Genomic DNA, 21409 nt, shown 5'->3' with positions numbered 1-21409 from the left:
CAAGGAGGAGATAATGCAGGAGGAACAAGGAGGTAAATAAGGAAACAGTGTCTCCATGATCACAAACAAGGAGTCCCTGGAGGGCTGTGCGCATTGGGAAAAGGAAGATGAAGGGAGGTGAGATCAATATTTTTAGGGATTGGGAATGATTCAATACAGAAAAGGAGACAACAGTGGGGGTCACTGGGAGGAAATATGTTATGCAAACAAGCAATGAAAGCACCAAATAAGATTGAGGGGCAAGAAGTGACTTAAAGCAAGAGTCAAGAAAGGCATTGCTCATGTGACAGATCTCAGTTATAGGGATATTAGTGTTCAGAATGACACAGGCCTTCTTAGAACTTGTGTGAGAACATGAACAATAAGAGCCCAGTGTGACATTGTCCCAGTGAGAGGGAATACTGAGAGCCCAGTGTGACACTGTCCCAGTGAGAAGGAATACAGAGAGCTCAGTGTGACACTGTCCCAGTGAGACAGAATCCAGAGAGCCCAGTGTATCACTGTCCCAGTGAGAGGGAATACAGAGAGCCCAGTGTGACACTGTCCTAGTGAGAAGGAATACAGAGAGCCCAGTGTGACACTGTCCCAGTGAGAGGGAATACAGAGAGCCCAGTGTGACACTGTCCCAGTGAGACAGAATCGAGAGAGCCCAGTGTGACACTGTCCCAGTGAGAAGGAATAGAGAGAGCCCAGTGTGACACTGTCCCAGTGCGAGGGAATACAGAAGGACCAGTGTGACACTATCCCAGTGAGAGGGAATACAGAGAGCCCAGTGTGACACTGTCCTAGTGAGAAGGAATACAGAGAGCCCAGTGTGACACTGTCCCAGTGAGAAGGAATAGAGAGAGCTCAGTGTGACACTGTCCCAGTGCGAGGGAATACAGAAGGACCAGTGTGACACTATCCCAGTGAGAGGGAATACAGAGAGCCCAGTGTGACACTGTCCTAGTGAGAAGGAATACAGAGAGCCCAGTGTGACACTGTCCCAGTGAGAGGGTATACAGAGGAACCAGTGTGACAGTGTCCCAGTGAGAGGAAGTACAGAGAGGCCAGTGTGACACTGTCCCAGTGAGAGGGAATACAGAGAGCCCAGTGTGACACTGTCCCAGTGAGAGGGAATACAGAGGAACCAGTGTGACACTGTCCCAGTGAGAGGAAGTACAGAGAGGCCAGTGTGACACTGTCCCAGTGAGAGGGAATACAGAGAGCTCAGCACATGACCTCAGTCAAAGACCAGATGAACCTTCTTAAATTTCCTGTTGTTTAACAGCCAGGGTTTCACACTCATTGATGTTCCTAACAGAGAGCCTTGTAAGTTACGTGCCAAGTTTGCTCACACATTTATATGCACAGTGTTGCCAATCTCACCTTACTGGGAAACTGCTGCGTGACCTGAGGTTCGTATATGTTTATCGAAGCTTTCTTGCGAAGTGAGACCACCACAAAGTATTCAAAAAGCTTCTGCTCCTGTAATTCGAATAAATCCCGCTCAAGGGTTTGATAGCGAGTGTTTCTTTTCAATGTTGAATGCACATATACCAAACGCTGATTGTGAGCTGTAAACAGCAAGGACAGCAAAAATTATTTAATAACTCAGTCAGAATTACCTCAGATAGTACAATAGGGTAAAAGGCAGGTTCCATGGTCTGACACACTGTCATTCTCAACCAGGAGTCAGCAACAGTTGGATCACCATAGAAAGACTCAAATGGTCCATCAAATATCATTAGATAATATATAAAGGTTCTCATTCATTAATGCAAAGGCTGATCTATAACACACCAAATCAGTTATTCCAATATTTACCTTATGGATCTTTCTGCCAGAAATACTCTCAGCAAAGCTAACCCTTATGCTTCCAATACTTGCAAAACATAAATCTTTCCCCCTTCTTCCCACCTAGTACTTTCAGTTATCTCCAGGTTTCTCAAATCCCAACTGCCTCTGGTTTTAAAATGGAGGAGAGTTGGATCACTAATCACCAAGGCTTCCTCAGCAGCACCTTTCAAACCCTTAACCACTTCCATCTAGAAGGGCAAGGACAGCAGATACAAGGGAACAGCACTACATCCAAACCACACAACATCCTGTCTTGGAAATACATCGTCGTTTCTTCAGTGTCGCTGGGTCAAAATCCTGGAATTCCCTCCTAAGGACATTGTGGAGGTGTCTACACCACAAAGACTGCAAGCTGTTCAAAATGGTGCACACCACCATCAAGGGCAACTAGGGATGGACAATAAACGCTGCCTCAGCCAGCAGCACCCTTACCCTGAGAGAGGGAATCCGGAGAGCCCAGTGTGACACTGTCCCAGTGAGAGGGAATCCGGAGAGACCAGTGTGACATTGTCCCAGTGAGAGGGTCACAGAAGGCCCAGTGTGACACTGTCCCAGTGACAGGGAATCCAGAGAGCCCAGTGTGACACTGTCCCAGTGACAGGGAATCCAGAGAGCCCAGTGTGACACTGTCCTAGTGAGAGGGAATACAGAGAGCCCAGTGTGACACTGTCCTAGTGACAGGGAATCCAGAGAGCCCAGTGTGACACTGTCCCAGTGAGAGGGAATCCAGAGAGCCCAGTGTGACACTGTCCCAGTGACAGGGAATAGAGAGAGCCCAGTGTGACAGTCTCCCTTGAGTATCTCAGGCAGGGGCCCACACAGTAACGTCCCAGTGCCATTTGGTAGGTGAGCACAATGAGGCTAAGATTTTCACAGTTACACACCACACCACCAGCATGGTACTTGTACAGTATCAGCACACTGAACTTAGGCACTTGTATTACTTTAGTGAACATCTGGTATTAAATTTTGGTGAATTGGTTATATTAGCGTGGCCTGGCAGGAGCCAAAACCAATTTACAGGTTGGACTACAGATGATTGACCCCTCCAGGGACTTGCAATTGAGCTACCCTGAACCCAGTGTTCTTCATGGAAAATCATCAAGAGGAATATTGAGGAACTGTCCAGGCACAGGAAGAAATCCAGGAGGATGGGATGGAATGGAAAGTTTAGACTGCAACATCGGACTGCCAAGAGTCTGGCAACTGGAGCAAGCAAGCAACTCCTGCAGCAGACAGGAAGTGGTTAATATGAAGAGTACAGATAAACTCAGTGGGAGGCAAGGCAGGCACATGCAGGAGAAGGGAATGGACTTGCAAGAGGAAAGGCACAAGGCTGGCCCATAAAAAGCATAAGTGTTTCACAAACTGATTGCAGCAAATGGCCTATTTCTGTGCTGCATATACAATATAGACTCACTATAAAGGCTAGACTGCCAACTCACTATTTTGTAATATTGCTTTTTTTTTTACAGATATCGGTCTTCATTTCATCCTTCGATCAACCCTGGCAGTGGACTGTCACTATAGGACATAACGCATTGTGTATTTTGGTAGCATGTTGTCACACTCGCCATCACTCAGGCAATCCCTTACCTTTCTTTTGTTCCTCTGTATCGCTCTCTGTCTCACTGTTGTCATCTGAAAGATACAGGATTGCAGATGAATTTGCAAGCCATGTTGTCGTCAGCTTATGGAACTGAATCAGAGCTCTCCCCAGGGCGACCAACTGTATTTAAGGGACTGTGTCTGAAACGGTTTGTCTCTCCCTCCACAGATGCTGCTTGACATGCTGAATATTTCCAGTTCTTATTTCAGATTTCTAGCGCCTGCAATTTTTTGCTGTTCTCAATTTCTAGGCAACTCAGATTGTATTTCTAACACCCCCATCTGCAAGTTTCTCTCCAAACCATTCATCTGCCTGACTTGGGAATATATTCCTGGTCCTTTGAGTCAAAATCCTAGAACTCCCTTCCTTCCTAATCATGGAGGTACCCGTCTCATACGGACTACAGTGGTTCAGGAAGGCAGCTCCCTGCCAAACTCTCAAGGGCAATTAGTTCAGGGCAATAGAGGTTGGAGGGAGGAAGAGAGCTTCTTCAAGGAAGGCATCCTTGCAAGAGGATTCATCCTGATGAAGGGCTTATGCCCGAAACGTCGAATTTCCTGCTCCTTGGATGCTGCCTGACCTGCTGCGCTTTTCCAGCAACACATTTTCAGCTCTGATCTCCAGCATCTGCAGACCTCACTTTCTCCTCAATAGAGGTTGGCCCAGCTAACACCACCCACATCTGAAGAATGAATAAGGAGAAAACCTTTCTGAACTACAAAGCTCAGTCTCTTAATCAACAGACACCAAATCAAAGTGAACAGTGAAAATACAGTCCCTCGCCCAAAAACTGTATTTGAGATAAAAACATTTGTCTATCCAGTGAGGAATGCTGTAGGACCTCCACCTACATGTATGGGTGTGATCATAGAATCAAACAATTCTTACAGTGTAGAAGCAGGCCATTCAGCCCAATGAGCCCACACCAACCCTCCAAAGAGCATCCCACGCAGACCCATCCCCCCCACCCCCACCCCCATCCCTGTAACCCTGCATTTCCCAATGGCTAATCCACCTAGCCTGCACATCTCTGGACACTATGGGCAATTTAGCATGATCCTATCCACATAACCTGCACATCTTTGGACCATGAGAGGAAACCGGAGCATCTGGAGGAAACCCACGCAGACGTGGGGAGAATGTGCAAACTCCACAAAGACAGTCACTCGAGGGTAGAATTGATCCTAGGTCCCTGGCGCTGTGAGGCAGCGGTGTTCACCACTGTAATGGGATGGATGGAGTGGGTGTTTCAAGGGAAGGATTTGTTGTCTGTTGTGACACCAACACTGGGGAAGAGTGTTGCCAGCAATCCTGTTTCTCACAGTCAGTTTAAGGGGCCATTGGGTGAACAATGACAGACGATTACCAACAGGCCAAAGACAAGCTGCTTAATGCATTACAGACTGGGTCAGTGGGGCACAGTTCTACCTTTGACAGTGTCCTTACAATGCGAGCCATCCCACACCCTTTTAATCATTGTCCTCTGCACTAATCGTTCAGTGTTAAGGTTCAGTCTATACATGAATAAAAAAAACATTGAACTTCAAAATACAATATTGTTTGCTGTGAATCCTCGGATTTGATCTAATTATGAGATATTACTTCCAACCATTTCTTAACAGCAGAAGTATCAGATCTATTGTAATTTCAGATAATTCTTTCCATTCTTTATGCCTCATAATGAACTGTGTCTTACTGAATAAACAGTGATTCAGTGCAGTACTACAGCGAGTAATCCTTACTCAGAATAAATTAGTGACTCTTCATAGTTCCACATTAACCCTTAATCTGCTGAATAACCAGTGACTCAACACAGTTCCATTGCGTGGAACACTGATCCTACTGAATAAACAACAAACAGAGCCATTTAACCATACTAACATTTTGGATGTCTGAAACTGTTGAATCATTCAAATATTAAAATGCAATTACTTGAGGAATTTAACAATTGGACTTAATAAATGGCAGCTTAATACCCTTATGCCTTAAAGCCTAGCTTTGATTACTTAAATAGCTTGCACTAATAAATACCGTTCAGAATAAACTGATGAGTATTGCTCCGTACCTTTCACGGGCGTGGAGTCGGATCCTGAAGAGCTCAGAGCTTTCACTTTTTTCTTTCCTCTCTTCATATCGTACACTGCCTGTATCTTCAGAACCAACTGAAATAGAACAGCAGGCCATCAATGACCACAGCCTCACAACACTTTTCCAAACTTTTAGCAAAACTAAAGTTTTGAGTATGGCTACATTTCAAAATCAACGTTTTGCAGTCCCTAGCTACCAGCTCCACCCCCTCTCCCTGGCAACACTCTGGAGATTAAGCCAATCACTTCACAAACTTGGTTGGTTTGGAGGTGAACTTCTGACATCATTGTCAGAATGACATCATACCATCATGCTGGAAATCACGTCCCATTACTCCATGAGTCGTCTAAGTAAATGCCTGACTGTGACCATTATCAACGATAAAACAGAACTCACACCAGGTTTCATTAATAAACAAAACAAAACATTGTAACAAGCCTTTCCTCTAATATGTAAGAAAAGCAAGCTGCTAATCACTAAAAAGCAAAATTAAGCTATTTCTCCTGTAAGTCGCAACACTCATTCATTCACACATAGAATGGATAGGACAGACAAAACAAACAGGTTTTGCAGAAATATTGAGGCAGAGTTTTATTTTGGCTTTTAGTGATGATATCCTGTTGTTGTCAAGTGTAACGTCTCTCAATTTAATAGCCAGTTACACCTGGGTCTTGGGTTGAGCTAGCAGTTCTTTAGTTTTGCAAATGTTTGAGTGTAATTGCTCCACTGTTTAGTCTTAAATTGGGCGGCAGGGTGGCTCAGTGGTTAGCACTGCTGCCTCATAGTGCCAGGGACCTGGGTTCGATTCCTGCTCAGGTGACTGTGTGGAGTTTGCACATTCTCCTAGTGTCTGTGTAGGTTTCTCACAGGTCCTCTGGTTTCTTCCCACAATCCAAAGCTGTGCAGATCAGGTGAATTTGCCATGCTAAATTGTTAAGTGCATTAGTCAGTGGTAAATGTAGGGGAATGGTCTGGGTTGGTATGAATTTGTTGGGCAGAAGGGCCTGCTTCCACACTGTAGTGAATCTAAGCTAATCTAAATTGCCCATGTCCTAAGTTTTGGAATTCCCTCCCTAACTCACTTTAAAATTATTACTTAAAATCTGTTTGACCATGAAATAACACCACAGAGGCCAGTAACCCATCACCAAGTCACCCTTTATTTACATATGGGTAGTCCTTGACTCTGGCACAGCCTCTGACAGAATATCTGACACTCCTGTTTATATCAGGGCTCCCTGATTGGACCAGATTAACAGCCCCAATCAGGGAACTCATATTCTATGAGCTCCAGCTGGTCCTTGCTACAATCACTACAGATCCAGTTTTTGATCACTTGACTTAATGTCATCATGTGTGGCTCAGTATCTTATCTAATTTTCTAATACGCCTTGGGACATTTAATTACATTAAAGACGCTGTACAAATTATTGTTGTGTAATGTTTCAGCATAGCTTCTAGAATTTACTGTTTTATCTATTCATTTCCTCTATCAATATTTCTTTGAAAGAGCATGCTTTGAGCAACACTGTGCATAGTGCTGTCTTTGGTAAATTTGGATAGGTGGATATGTCACCTTTAACTCACCGCTGGGATCCTTTTTCTCTTTTTCACAAAGGCATCGCCACTGATGGGATCCTCGTGGGTTCCAGCAGGTGGCTGGAGGTTATACCGAAGCAGCGGCGATGTGTTCTCCTTGCTGATCTTCCTCAGCTCTGCAGGCTTCCAGCTTTTACTCTCCTGAGCTTGGCCCAGGAGGCTGGCAGGTTTGGGTGGAAGCTAGAGGGGGTGGAATGAACATTCCCATGTTAGTCTGTGTCAGGAGGTCTGAGAGGACACCCCACTCAAGTGGACGGAAAACATTTTGCTCAGATTTTTGCAGAAATATTCCTCAATTATGTCCTGATTTGCTTTTCCAAAATGCAACACCTCACATTTATCTAAATTAAACTCCATCTGCCACGCCTCAGCCCATCTGGTCAAGATCCCATTGTAATCTGAGGTAACCTTCTTCACTGTCCACTACACCTGCAATTTTGGTGTCACCTGCAAACTTACTAACTGTACCTCCTATGCTCACATCCAAATTATTTATATAAATGATGAAAAGTAGTGGCCCTAGCACTGATCCTTGTGGCACGCCACTAGTCACAGGTGTCTAGTCTGAAAAACAACCCTCCTCCACCACCACCCTCTGTCTTCTACCTTTGAACCAGCTTTGTATCCAAATGGTTTGTTCTTCCTTGTATTCCGTGAGATCTAACCTTGCTAATCAGTCTCCCATGGGGGACTTTGTCGAACGCCTTACTGAAGTCCATATAGATCACGTTCACTGCTCTGCCCTCATCAATCCTCTTTGTTACTTCAAAAAACTCAAATTTGTGAAACATTATTTCCCACGCACAAAGCCATGCTGGCTACGCTGTATTAATTGCCTGCCTCTTCTGAGCCCCTCACCACTTCCTCCAACACAGATTCTCTTCCCTCCGTCTTAGATACTAGGTCAACTCCAGAGTGTCGACTCTACCGCTTCTGGTAAAATTCTAGGAGTTAGTAGCCAGCTAATAGCACAGAGCCATCCAATAGCTGCTGATTACTAATCTGAATCCTCATCACAGGTTTGATGAGATCTGTGCAGGCCAGTAGATTGGTTTTGCCTTGGGAGGAGTTGTGATGGAGCAAGTGCTACATACTGACTCACTCTCTCAGGAAAAGCCTGAATGTTAACCTGGAACAGGGGGGGGGGGCACCACTTCTTCCATGAATCCTGGTTCTACACAGATTTACCTTCATGGGCCAGTGCAGGCTTCCAAGTGGTTTCACATGTTTGCTATTTCCGTTGGTGAGGGTGTTTGAAGCATGTTGAGACCAGTCTTATTCATAATACACTTCATGGTAAGGTCCTAGGGAGTGTTGCTGAACAAAGAGACCTTGGAGTGCAGGTTCATAGCTCTTTGAAAGTAGAGTCGCAGGTAGATAGGATAATGGTATGCTTTCCGTTATTGGTCAGAGTGTTGAGTATCTGAGTTGGGAGGTCATGTTGCGGCTGTACAGGGCATTGGTTAGGTGACTTTTGGAATATTTTGTGCAATTCTGGTCTCCTTCCTAGACAAGGCAGACACTGAGTAATAATGAAGTCACTCATTGGTGTTTCCAAGACATCAGAGATCAAAGGAGGTTAAGATCAGGTATTTTGTTTTGGTGCCAGCACTGACAGAGAGCACCCAGGGATTTGTTATTCCTGTCCTGTCATTCTTGCATCTTGTCAGAACAGCTGGGACTTCAAGGATTGAACGTTGCCCAGCCAGCAGTAAGGGCCAGACTAATCAGGGAAGTTACCATCACCTGGGACAGGGGCTGTTTGCCCGAGCTAGCTCCTACTGCCATTGTACACCAGCAGGCCACAACTCCGAGACACCACCGGACAGGTCTGTTTGTGACACCCTTCACAAATTACATTATCAAAAAGGCAGCCTTGACACTTTCGAGGATTTCTAGGTCCAGAATCCAGCATCCTCTGTAAACTGTATTAAAGTATCCCTTAGCACCAACATGTGGGATCATTGTAGACAGAGCTGGTAAGGGATACCAGAACAAATTTGTTATTCATCACAATTGCAACTGAACCCAATGCAGCAAGAGGGATGGGAGGTGGTGGTGCAGGGGTGTTTCTGGCAGCCGTGGCCTAGTGGTGTGATCACTGGACTGTCAATCCAGAGATCCAGATAATGTTCTGGGGACCGGAATTTAAACTCCACCACAGCAGATGGTGGGATTCGAATTCAATAAAAATCTGGAATCATGATGTCCATGAATCTATTGCCAATGTTGGAAAAACCCACTTGGGTCACTAATGCCATTTAAGAAAAGGAACTGCCATCCTTACCTGGTCTGGCCTTCGTGTGACTCCAGACCCACGGCAATGTGGTGGACTCTTAACAGCTGTCTGGGATTATCAATGGCCTGGCCAGCGATACCCTCACCCCGGGAATGAATTTAAAATGATTTGACACATTGCACCATCCGCTCTTCAGACTAGATATTTTTAGGTGTGTGTGTGTGTGTGTGTGTGTGTGTGTGTGTGTGTGTGTGTGTGTGTGTGTGTGTGTGTGAGAAACAGACAGAGAAAGACAGAAAGAAAGAAAAAGAGACAGACAGAGAGAGAGACAGACAGACAGAAAGAGAGAGAGAGAGAGAGACAGACACCCATAACAGACTGTGCAATCTTCTCTTGTTGACTCTGCCAGGCTGGGCAGAGTTCATTGAAGATTTCCAAACCAGTTGAGAAAAGTACGATGTTCAAATACTTTAATCATGTATAGCTCCCAGTCTATCAGGACCACAGAAGCTATTTGATAGGTTTTGCTTGGTAAGTCACCTATGGCTGACAAGAATGGGTGCATTTGGCTGCTGAGATAATTCAGTAATCTCTATGCATGGGAATCACTGCCTGAGGGGGTGATACAGGCAGGGGTTCAATCCATTCATTCAAAGGGGAATTAATTGAAAAGGAACATCATGCATAGTTACAGGGAGAAGGCAGAAGAATGACACTAAGTGAGTTGCTCATTTGGAAAGCCAGTGCAGACATGATAGACTGAATGGTCTCCTTCATTGTGATAATTCTGTAATTACTATCCTTTCAGTTCTGGAAACAGTACTGCATTCCTCCCATAACCAAAGTGGAAACACGTGGTATCCTTAACAGTCGGCAGTACTCCAGCTGTGGTGGATATTACGTTGCTGGAGTGAACCTTGCTCACATTACATTCTTTCACTGTAGCTGAAAAGGTTCACATTCCAATTGCCTTTCTGAGAACCTGATGACCACATTTTAATGATCTGTGCAATAAACCTCTGAAGAAATGGATTGAAAGGTTGTAAAAGTTTCACTGCAGCGACTGTATCCAGCAGCTGTTAAGATTTGGCACAGGTTCCTCGTTCCGGGTGGAAGATATTTAACTTGATGTTTGGAGCATGCTTTGACAGAGGAAGCTCACACAGTCCGTGAGGGTGCGCCTGTCCGAGTGTGTCAACATGATAACAACCTATCCTCCTCCCGAATCCATTCCGTTCCGGGAAAGATCTTGGAACATTTTACAGATGTTGACCTTTCCCATAATTTCTCTTCATAAATTTGCATAGATTTCCACTGGTGATGTTGTGCTTCGGGGAGTGGGGGAGATAACCTGCCTTTGTTATTCCATGCAGATAGCCAAAGTCAACTAGAGTAGTGGACTTCATATAATCATAGAATCCCTAGAGTGTGGAAGCAGGCCATTCAGCCCATTGAGTCCACACCGACTGTCTAAAGAGCATCCCGTCCAGACCCACCCCCAACCTTATCCCTATAGCCCTGCATTTCCCAAGGTTAATCCTCCTAGCTGCACATCCCTGGACATTGTGGGCAACTTAGCATGGCCAACACACCCAAGCTGCACATCTTTGGACTATGGGAGGAAACCCACACAGTCGGGAGAATGTTCAAACTCCACACAGTCACCTGAGGGAGTAATCAAACCCAGGTCCCAGGCACTGTGAGGCAGCAGTGCTAACCACTGAGCCACCCAAAGTACAGAGTGTGTTAATTTGCCATCTTGCCGTTGGGCAAGTATGGTTATGGGATCTTGGCTGTGGACCAAGAGGAGGTTCATGATCACCCATTCTGGGCTTCTTTGGCCAATCTTCAGCTTTCTTCTCCCCATTCATTTGTTCTCTGTGCTTCTCAGTTCTCAATTCCTTGTGTATATCAATAGGGAACATCTGCATCCTTTGCCTGGATGTGTATGAAGTACAGATGGAACAATTGTTTCCCCATAAATGTGACTGCTCTTTCTAGTAGTTGAAATAGCTCATGATTGTGAAGAAACAAGTCACTCATTAACAAATGGCAAACACGGGGCTTGGCTTAGTTACTCTGTATTGCTACTCACCACAATCTATACAGCCATAAAAGATTCGGACTCCTTTGTCCAATGGGATCTTTCTGTGTCCAATCACCATAATGTGCTATAGCTTTAGTGGGCGTATCACTGTGGCATTTAAGTGATGTTCAAAAACTTCCGCTGTTTGTTTCTGTGATTTGGACAATTCTGACACTTTGTTTGTCACGAGCTGTGAAGAATCTCAGAATTGCCCGGGTACAGAATGAGACTATTTGACCCATTATGTCTACATCACTCTCTAAATGAGCGTTATGAGTCTATTCGCTGTAACTCTGCACATTGATTCTGTTGAAATAATCATCTCTCACCAGCTCAAATGCCTGAGTTGAATCTGGGGGGAATGGAGAAAATAATCCAAACTCAGGGCCAATGTTTCCAAATCATGATGGACTTAACACAAGCGTCTAGATTAGAGTGGTGCTGGAAAAGCACAGCCGGTCAGGCAGCATCCAAGGAGCAGGAAAATTGACATTTCGGGCAAAAGCCCTTCATCAGGAAAGAATGGACACAAGAGTTTCAATTAAGGAAAACTCCAGAAATTCTGGGAAAGTGCCATCTGAACAGGTAGCTCCAACTGTAATGGCTAACAACTCCAAGAGACAGGGCAGCCAGAGACAGGACCAAAAGGTTAGTGAGCTTTCTGTGTCTTACAATCTTATACTCCACAACCACCTGATAAAGAATAGTGCTCCAAAAGATAGTGTTTTCAAATAAACCTGTTGGACTATAATCTGGTGATGTGAGAATTTTAACTTTGCCCACCTCAGTACAACACTGGCACCTCCAAATCAGTATGGAGGCACCGTATATTTGATTGAATTTTTTTTTGAAGTAAGATGATTGATGAGGGCAGAGCGGTGGACATGATCTTTATGGACATCAGTAAGGCATTCGACAAGGTTCCTTGTTAACAAGGTTAACTGGTTAACAAGGTTAGATGGTATGGAACACAGGGAGAACTAGCCATTTGGCTTGAAGGTAGAAGACAGGGTGGTGGTGGAGGGTTGCTTTTCAGACTGGGGGCCTGTGACCAGTCGTGTGCCACAATGATCAGTGCTGGATCCACTGCTTTTCATTGTTTATAAACATGAATTGGATGTGAACAGAGAAGGTACAGTTAGTAAATTTGCAGATAACACCAAAATTGCTGGTGTACAACAAATACCTCGGATTACAACAGGATCTTGATCGCATGGGTGATGGGCTGAGAGGTGGCAGATGGAGTTTAATTTAGATAAGTGCGAGGTGTTACATTTTGAAAAGGCAAATCAGGACAGGGCTTATACGCTTAATGGTAAGGTCCGAGGGAGTGTTGCTGAACAGAGACCTTGGAGTGCAGGTTCATAGCTCCTTGAAAGTGGAGTCGCAGGTAGATAGGATAGTGAAGGTGGTGTTTGGTATGCTTTCCTTTATTGGTCAGTGCACTGAGTACAGTATAGGAGTTGGGAGGTCATGTTGCAGCTGTACATTGGTTAGGCCACTTTTGGAAATATTGTACGCAATTCTGATCTCCCAGCTACAGGAAAGATGTTGTGAAACTTGAAAGGGTTCAGAAAAGATTTACAAGGATGTTGCCAAGGTTGGAGGGTTACAGCTATAGCGGGAGATTGAATAGGCTTGGGCTGTTTTCCCTGGAGGCTGAAGGGTGACTTTACAGAAATTAATAAAATCATGAGGGGTGTGGATAGGGTGAATAGTTAAGGTCTTTTCCCCAAAGTAGTAGAGTCCAGAATTAGAGGGCAGAGGTTTAAGGTGAGGGGAAAGATTTAAAAGGGACCTAGGGGGCAACTTTTTCACGCAGAGTGGAATGAACTGCCAGAGGAAGTGGTGGAGGCTGGTACAATTACAATATTTAAAAGGCATCTGGATGGGTACATGAATAGGAAGGGTTTAAAGGGATATGGGCCTAGTGCTGGAAAATGGGAGTGGATTAATTTAGGAGATCTGGTCAGCATGGATGAGTTGGACCGAAGGGCTTGTTTCCCTGCTGTACATCTCAAGACTCTATATGTCAACGATCAGTATGGAGGCACCAAATGTATGGCTGTTAATGTTGCGGATTAAATGGATACTACAAAGATGGGAACAAGACTAGTCCATGAGGAAGCTTTAAATTGACTGCAAAGAAATTTGTCACAAGTGGCCAAAATCTTGTAAGTCACTCTCTCTCCTTCCTATATTCCTGCTATCCTTCCCCTCTGTCAGTGTAGACCCAGAGTAGCCTCAGTTGCAGCTGTAAGGACTGAGTCACATGGTTAATGATGTTCCAGACCGCACACTGTTGGTAGGGCTAACTGGCACTGATTTGGTTACCAGTGCCTTCTTTTTAAACCTAGTGCAGGACGCCCCGTACCTGTAATTTCAAGACACCTGGGTGAATATTGCAGGCCAGCTCTCCCAGTACACTATCATAGGGGAGAGCTGGTGTCTTTCCAATGAGTGAAATTCTGCTGAGATGTACCTCTCAGACAGAAGTCAACATTCCCAGTACTGTATTCTAGGGAAGAGCAGGGGATTTTCTCTCATGCTCTGACCAACATTTATCCACCTAGCACTCTGACTAAATATCAATTTAACTAATGATCACACTGCTGCTTGTGGGATCTTGCTGTGCATAAATTGGTGACATTATTACAGTGGGAGAAAGTGAGGACTGCAGATCAGAGTCAAAGAGTCTGGTGCTGGAAAAGCACAGCCAGTCAGGCAGCATCCGAGGAGCAGGAGAATTGACGTTTCAGCCACAATGCCTGAAACATTGTTCTCCTGCTCCTCGGATGCTGCCTGACCGGCTGTGCTTTTCCAGCACCACACTCTTCAACATTATAACAGTGACTGCACTTCAATAAGTTCTCCATTGACTGTCAGGCACTTCATACATGCTGAGGTCATGGAAGGCGCTTTATAAATGCTTGCTTTCCAATTCTGACAAAGGATCAGCTCTTAAAAGGACCATGATCTTGTTTGGTGGGTGCGCTCACATGAGGGATGCTTCATATTCGCAATGTCAATGCCAGTTTGGCCTGGAATTCTTACCTTGGGAGGTCTCCTGGGGCGTGTGGTTGGTGATCCCCAGACTCTCTTCCCTCTCAACAGAAGTGACGGGGTGAACTTGATGTCTTCATATGGATTCTCCTTGGAAAGACCTAAAGCCAAGATAGAGGAGGTAGAAGCTGATCAGATAAGTGCTGCCTACGGGAAGATGCCAGTGCTCATAGTCACTGCAGGTGAGAGCAAGCAGGGCCCAGCTAGCGAGCGACACGGAGTGGGACGGTGCAGAATGATTTGTGACAGGGACACATTAATAACTCAGGCACTGTTAATATCGAGACCAGAACTGAACAATGAAGTAATGGTTAACTGACTCATCACCTTCTGTGACGGAGCAAGAGCTGAACAGGATTACAACATACAGAGAGCTGATCCCAAAGCTGGACTCTGTCATTGGCCAACCTGGCTGATGGCAACTAGCAGAGAATGTTCTGATTGGATGGAGCTAGTTCTAGCAAGCACACTCCATCCTGACATGTACCTGTTTTGGGTGAGAGGTCAGAGCGCTTCCTGGGATGGACTCATTCCAAGGGTTAGGGCAGAGGGAAGGAATGAAGTCTTCCTGTTCCTCGATTGAGCTCACTAGGATATTGGTTTCTTCCTTGCCATTTGTCAGAGGTTCTACAAAGCATCCCTGAAGCTGGTCTATCAGTCTGCACACCAGGGCTCCCTGGAGAGTGAGCAGCGCTAGCTCCAGAAAATCAACCTCCAATCAAAGTCATAGACGGGTTGATGGGACAGGAGGCAGTATTGACGTGGTGACAGAGGGCTTCCATGAGTGTTAGACTAGCACAGACCTATTGCGCTGAATAGCCTCTTTCTGTGCTGTTAATATTGTGTCATTCAGAAATTGCACCCAATATACCTACAATTACGATGGGCCACATTAGAGTGGCAAATCAAACTTCAACTGATTTGCCCACACTGCCAACAGCTGGGTACTGCACTCATCACTCTGGGTGCACTCACAAAACCCACAGCCTGGGCATCAAGATTACGCCAGGTTTTAGATTTTGCCGAATATCAGGTTGGTTATTTTGGACAATTCATGGCAATCCAAGTGAAGTGGGATAGCAGTGAGGAACGAGACTGTTTCATTGCTTGTATGGTAGTTTCACACCATACAGCATCTAACTAAATTGCCCAGGTAACTTAATTTTAATTGAATAAACTTATTTTTTTAAATGTTGCTGGGCACATGGTAAAAAAAATTCTTCCAGCTTTTAGACAAAGCTGGTTTATAAAGGCTGGTTTTGAGTGTGCACATGTACAAGGCCAGGTGGGTACACTTGCCCATCCAGGCTCCAGCTCGGACTCAGCTGGGTGTGAACCAGCCTCTCTTTTGCCAAGTGGGCTCCATGCATCACATTGCCCTGTGAAACATGGGGTTAGCAGGATTGAACTACATAGCCCCTCAGGAGTGGACGTTACTCGCACCAGACGAGGGAATCAAACCTAATGGGACATTAAAGAAAGCAGAGGATTCAATTTCACCCAAAACCAATTGAGCAGACAGCAAACCAACCAGGAGATGATCCACTTTCTGATCCTCACTCTGTCCATTTTGGAATTTTGACAGACATTCCAGGCAACTTCAAACAGTGGGCATTAAATGTCACGGCCTCCTTCCAGGGTGTCACAGGATTGCTTCCAACAGCAAACAGGAGTACTGAATATCAAGGTGATCATTGCCCTCGGTCCCCCATCACTGGCAGCTTAGCCTTGCTCACTGTGTACTGTGTGCACTCACTCTCTTAGCTCCCCCTTCTCTTATAAAGCAGCCATCCAGCTAGCAGCTCACTTGGTGAGCCTTCAGCAGGTGAACCTAGGCCCAAGTGCTGGCATGGCAGTGACATTCACAGCAATTCCCCTTCACAGAGTCTCACAGCGCCCGAGGTGGTTGTTCGGCCTGTTGGCGCAGAACTGAGCAGAGGCACCAGGAGGAAGGTTGTTTGGGGGGGGGGGGGGGGGGGGGGGGGGGTGGCAGGGGAGATGTGCTTGTCACCAGCACAAAATCAAGGAAATCTAGACAGAGAGGAATGCCTGCTGGAACCACTTCAATACCATTGGCAGGGAGACCACCAACTTTAATGGTTTGGATATGCCGATGTTGGACTGGGGTGTACAAACTTAGAAAATCATACAACACCAGGTTATAGTCCAACAGGTTTAACTGGAAGCACTAGTTTTCAGAGCGCTGCTCTTTCACCAGTGTAAGGTCATCTGGTATTGTGTGATTTTTAACTTTGTACACTTGGAGAGGCAAAGATGGGGCTGACTGAAAACAAGTTTGAGAACCTCGGAGAGAAAAGATTGTGAAAAAATTAGAACAGTGGGTTAAGGAGGTGCAGAATTGGCAGGTGGGTCCTCTCCAAGACAGTTTTATTGCTATGGGTTTGGAAAAAGCAAAGAGTCACTGATGATGTAATCTAGTGTCAGCATGTGGTTGAGGCCTGTGGGTGGAAACAGAGCAGGAGGCGAGTCAGAGGTGAAGAGTCTATTAAGGACAGGAACAAAGGACAGTATGTGACGGGGAGAAACCGTACGGTTGTGCTCTGGAAGAGGAAGCGAACTGCAGCTGAGCCAGCCAACAAGCAGCCTTGATTCTTGATGACGACTCTCGAATTTATAGCCCCTGCCTGGAGAAAGTGTCAGAACTCAATGAGCCTCCCCCAACAGCAGCGCAACTGGGATCTGTATACGTGAGAGAACGAAAGATTAAAGATACCCAGATCCTACTGGAATCTCCCCTTCCCCAACACCAACCCTGATTTGGTGCCCCTCTCCCAGACAGTCTTCTCTTACACAACTCCGCTCCAGCACAGTGCCCCTGAACCAACACCTACATCCCCCACTCAACACCTGGGTTCCCTCTTTCCCAAAACTAATTATCTATCGACAACCTATCACTGCTTTAATGACCTCTGTAAAAATTCCTTTAATCTCCCATTTCCTGCTCTTCTTGCTTTGGCAGTCACTAATGTAGCGTAAATAGGTTACAGATGTACTGCCACTTGATACTGAAGTACAGCAATGCTCTCAGATGATGTGCTGGCAATTTGGAGAATTGCGTCTAGAAGTGGAGGGAAGAGAATTCAACAGCTCAAATATAACAGAGAATGACTTAGGAGGGGAATGACACTGCTTACTTATAATATCCTCATACAGATTCTCTTCAGACACTGTATGGGCAAGTGTCACTTTCACCTTGTTGTCATCTTCGATAGCATTGCTTCCACTCATTGCTGGTGTCAGGAGAATCTGAAGGCCCTGTGCATCCTCAAACTCAAAGGATTTCCTGTGAAGAGAGGGTGACAGCAAAGTATTGAGTCAGCTTTACAACTCAAAGCAGGAGGAAGCTCAGAGTTTCGGGGCATTACAGATCAGAGTGTGCAAGTTGTACCAGTCAGACAGCAGTCCAGGGCAGCTAAAAGCCCCAGAACCTTCCTTAGGGGAAGTAACCTCAATCTGGAGTCACATTCAGACAGTGACATCACTGGCCTTCATGCTGACCCCACACTGATCTTAGATCCTGAGCACTGGATCTCAAATCTTTTTCCATTGTGTACTTTTTCACATTCCATAACTCAAACTTTGAGACACACAGACACGAATAAGTGAGCAACAGCAGAGGGAGACCCTGAAAGGGTGATGATAGACATGGGATAGGGAGAGAAAAGAGGCAAAGCAGTGTGTCACTGAAAAATGAAGAGGATTGCTCAGAGTGAGCCACATTATACTGTGGGAGAGTGGGGATTTACAACGCCTTACCCCACTATGCAGTGAAAAGCTAACCTTCACACTTAACCTGACCCTTCCACTTTGAGGCAGTCGAAGGCACATCTAGGGTTAGTAGTTTCAAAGAAATGTTATACTGGACTTGAAACCTTGACACCGTCTCTCTCCACAGGCAGTGACAGACTTACTGAGTTTCTCCAGCATTCTCTGTTTTTATTTCTGACACAGTAATTTGTTGCTTAATGTTGTTGCTGCGTTCTTAAAAAAGTGAAACTTTAAATGAGGCACCTCGAAATGAATCAGGTATTCCCACTACAAAGAACGTAAAAACTGTCGCTTGGTCCTGCAAAACTATGCCCATCAGAAAAAAAATCAAAACACAATATCCTGTAATTAAAGTACTGGACTTTATTAGGTTCCTATATTCAAAAATGAAATAAAACTTTCAAAGATAAAGAAGGTAACTTGTTCCATCGACCATCCCCCAACTTGTCACATTCCTCTATCACTCTCCAATTTTCTCTCTATCCAGTCCGTCACTTTCCCCTCTCTCACACTCATTGCTCCCTCCTCCTTTAGACTCACAAGTAAGGGTTCAGGAGTAGGACAATGAAAGGTAGGATACAAGCAGATTAGGGAGAGAAATTGCACACGGGAGCGTCTCAGAGAATGGGAGAGGTCTTTCCAAAATGGAAGCAACAGGTAACATGACGCTAAGTCAGAGCTGATGAGAAACAATGGCAAAGCAGAATCCCATTGCTAAGTGCACAAACTGGTTGCACTATTAAAGTGGACCAACACTGAAAATGACAATGGGACTTGGTACATACTATTCAAAGTTGACCATCAAGCAAGACTCAAGGTCCTCAACAGGTTGACAAGTGGGTATAACCAGAAGCTAATTAATTTCACTGTGTACTTTCATGGTTTGCTGCTTGTATATGAATAAGATCTGAAGTGTGAGGAGATATGAATCATTTATCTCTCTCTGCTTCTGATCATTTGAAGCCAACATAACTGGACCTGAAGGATTAGATTAGCTTAGATTCCCTACAGTGTGGAAACAGGTCCTTTGGCCCAACAAGTCCACACCGACCCTCCGAAGATCAACCCACCCAGACCCACTCCCCTACATTTACCCCTGACTAATGCACCTATCGCTATGGGCAATTTAGCATGGCCAATTCACCTAACCTGCACATCTTTAGACTGTGGGAGGAAATCAGAGCACTTGGAGGAAACCCACACAGACATAGGGAGAATGTGATAACTCCACACAGGCAGTTGCCCGAGGTGGGAATTGAACCCGGGTCTCTGGTGTTGTGAGGCAGCAGTGCTAACCACTGAGCCACTGTGCTGCCCAAGGACGATGGTGATCCAGTGCACTGGCCAGTAGGAAATCTCCTGCTTTTCGCCCAGCTCCCTGCCTGCAACTCTGCAGCAAATCAATCCCACTCCTCAAAACCTCCACCAGCAATCGTGGGGCAAAAAGATAAACTCATGCAACTTCCCAATAATTGGGCATGGTTCCACCGGGGGGAAAAAAAAAATCTCATTCCCAGGAATGGCTTGACCATTCCCAGAATCTCATTCAGGATTATTTTTAAGATGAGAAGAGGAAAATTTAAGACAGACATGAGGGGCATTTTTTTTTTTACACACAGTGGTTTGTGTGCGCAATGACCTTCCAGAGAAAGTTGTGGATGTGGGTAAGTGCTGAAAATGTGTTGCTGGTTAAAGCGCAGCAGGTCAGGCAGCATGCAAGGAACAGGAAATTCAACGTTTCGGGCATAAGCCCTTCAACAGGAAACGTCGAATTTCCTGTTCCTTGGATGCTGCCTGACCTGCTGCGCTTTAACCAGCAACACATTTTCAGCTCTGATCTCCAGCATCTGCAGACCTCACTTTCTCCTCGATGTGGGTACAGTTACAACATTTAAAAGACAGTTGGTAAATACATGAATAAAAAATGTTTGGAGGGACCTGGGCCAGGAGCGGGCAGGTGAGACTAGTTGAGTTTGGGATTATGGGTGGCATGGACAGGTTGGACTGAAGAGTCTATTTCCATGCTATTTAACACTGTGACTAAACAGGAAGAAATTCTCTCCCATCGGTAGAAGAATTCCATTAAGTTGTTTTTTTACAGAATGGATTCTCCAACAGTCTGTGCAAATCCCTTCATTTTATTTTACTGAGATCATTGTTACATGTTTTCCACAATTATTCACTTCCTTATGCTTCACCAGAGATGGCAACAGCTTGCTGAAAAGATCAGAGTTGGGCAAAAACACACAATTTGACTCAATGTTTCCCTTCTCTCGGACAGTCTAACAAATACTCCCACTGAGGAGATAATCAATCCCCTGGAATGGCGAGTGGAGCGTGAGAATCACCCACAAGAAGTATTCGGCGTGACCCGTCAGGGACCAACTCGTAAAAAAGATAAACTTCAGAAGAAGTTGCGGCAAGTGCTGATTCAGCTAAGTTTGCTGCACCAGGTCAGGAACGCAGAACGAACATTACCCACACTGACTGCCTACAGCGCTCAGCGAAAAGAATAGCACCCTTGTTTCAATTTGCTGTGAGTCTTGTTTTCTGTCTTGCTGACTCACAATGCAGGATGCTGCTCATTTTGAGCTTGGCAGAGTCTGCCCGAAGGCAGGGCTTGTGTCTCAGTGACAGCATATTAGCGAGTGCTGAGTCAGGGAGCCTGCTCCTGTCCTCACCCAGAGATCCATGCAGTGAGGCTAACGATACTGACTGGACAGGGACCCTAATTAGACTTACCACCCTCCACCCACCCACTGACTCCTCTATATATCACTCCAACTCTTCCCCCTCCAACCGCAGCACACCGACTCAATATCAACTAGAAGCTGAACTGTTGGGAACACTCCCATCTCTAAGGGGGAAGGCTGCGAGTTCATATCCAACCTCTCAGACCTGTGTACAACACTGGGCGAGTTCTGCACTGTGCAAGGCCTTGTTAGACCATGGCTGGGGCACTGTGTAATGGAGAAGATGTTTCACAGCCATGCTAAATCACTCAGCTCCCAGGGGAGATCAGGCAGAGAAGACCTTTCACTAACAGAGCGAGGACTCAACGAGGACTCGGAGTGAGGAATGAGAGCAAGGAGCGAGG

General features: G+C 45.5%; 1 protein-coding gene across 1 annotated transcript in view; it reads right to left on the bottom strand.

Annotated features, from left to right (window-relative positions):
* Window positions 1-21409, bottom strand: part of LOC132828453 (DENN domain-containing protein 2C-like) — a 126445-nt gene that overhangs the window by 34508 nt on the left and 70528 nt on the right. Inside the window, exons 4-9 of the mRNA XM_060845590.1 lie at window positions 17679-17827; window positions 14515-14624; window positions 7124-7315; window positions 5514-5610; window positions 3436-3480; window positions 1369-1556 (exon numbers count right to left, since the gene is read on the bottom strand). Of these exons, the coding sequence (XP_060701573.1) occupies window positions 1369-1556; window positions 3436-3480; window positions 5514-5610; window positions 7124-7315; window positions 14515-14624; window positions 17679-17827 (781 nt within the window). The remainder of the gene's footprint in view (window positions 1-1368; window positions 1557-3435; window positions 3481-5513; window positions 5611-7123; window positions 7316-14514; window positions 14625-17678; window positions 17828-21409) is intronic.

This window comes from Hemiscyllium ocellatum, chromosome 26 (genome assembly GCF_020745735.1).
Source record: "Hemiscyllium ocellatum isolate sHemOce1 chromosome 26, sHemOce1.pat.X.cur, whole genome shotgun sequence".
NCBI lineage: Eukaryota > Metazoa > Chordata > Chondrichthyes > Orectolobiformes > Hemiscylliidae > Hemiscyllium > Hemiscyllium ocellatum.
Note: the sequence above shows the minus strand (reverse complement) of the source record. Positions and strands in the feature narration are given on the sequence as shown.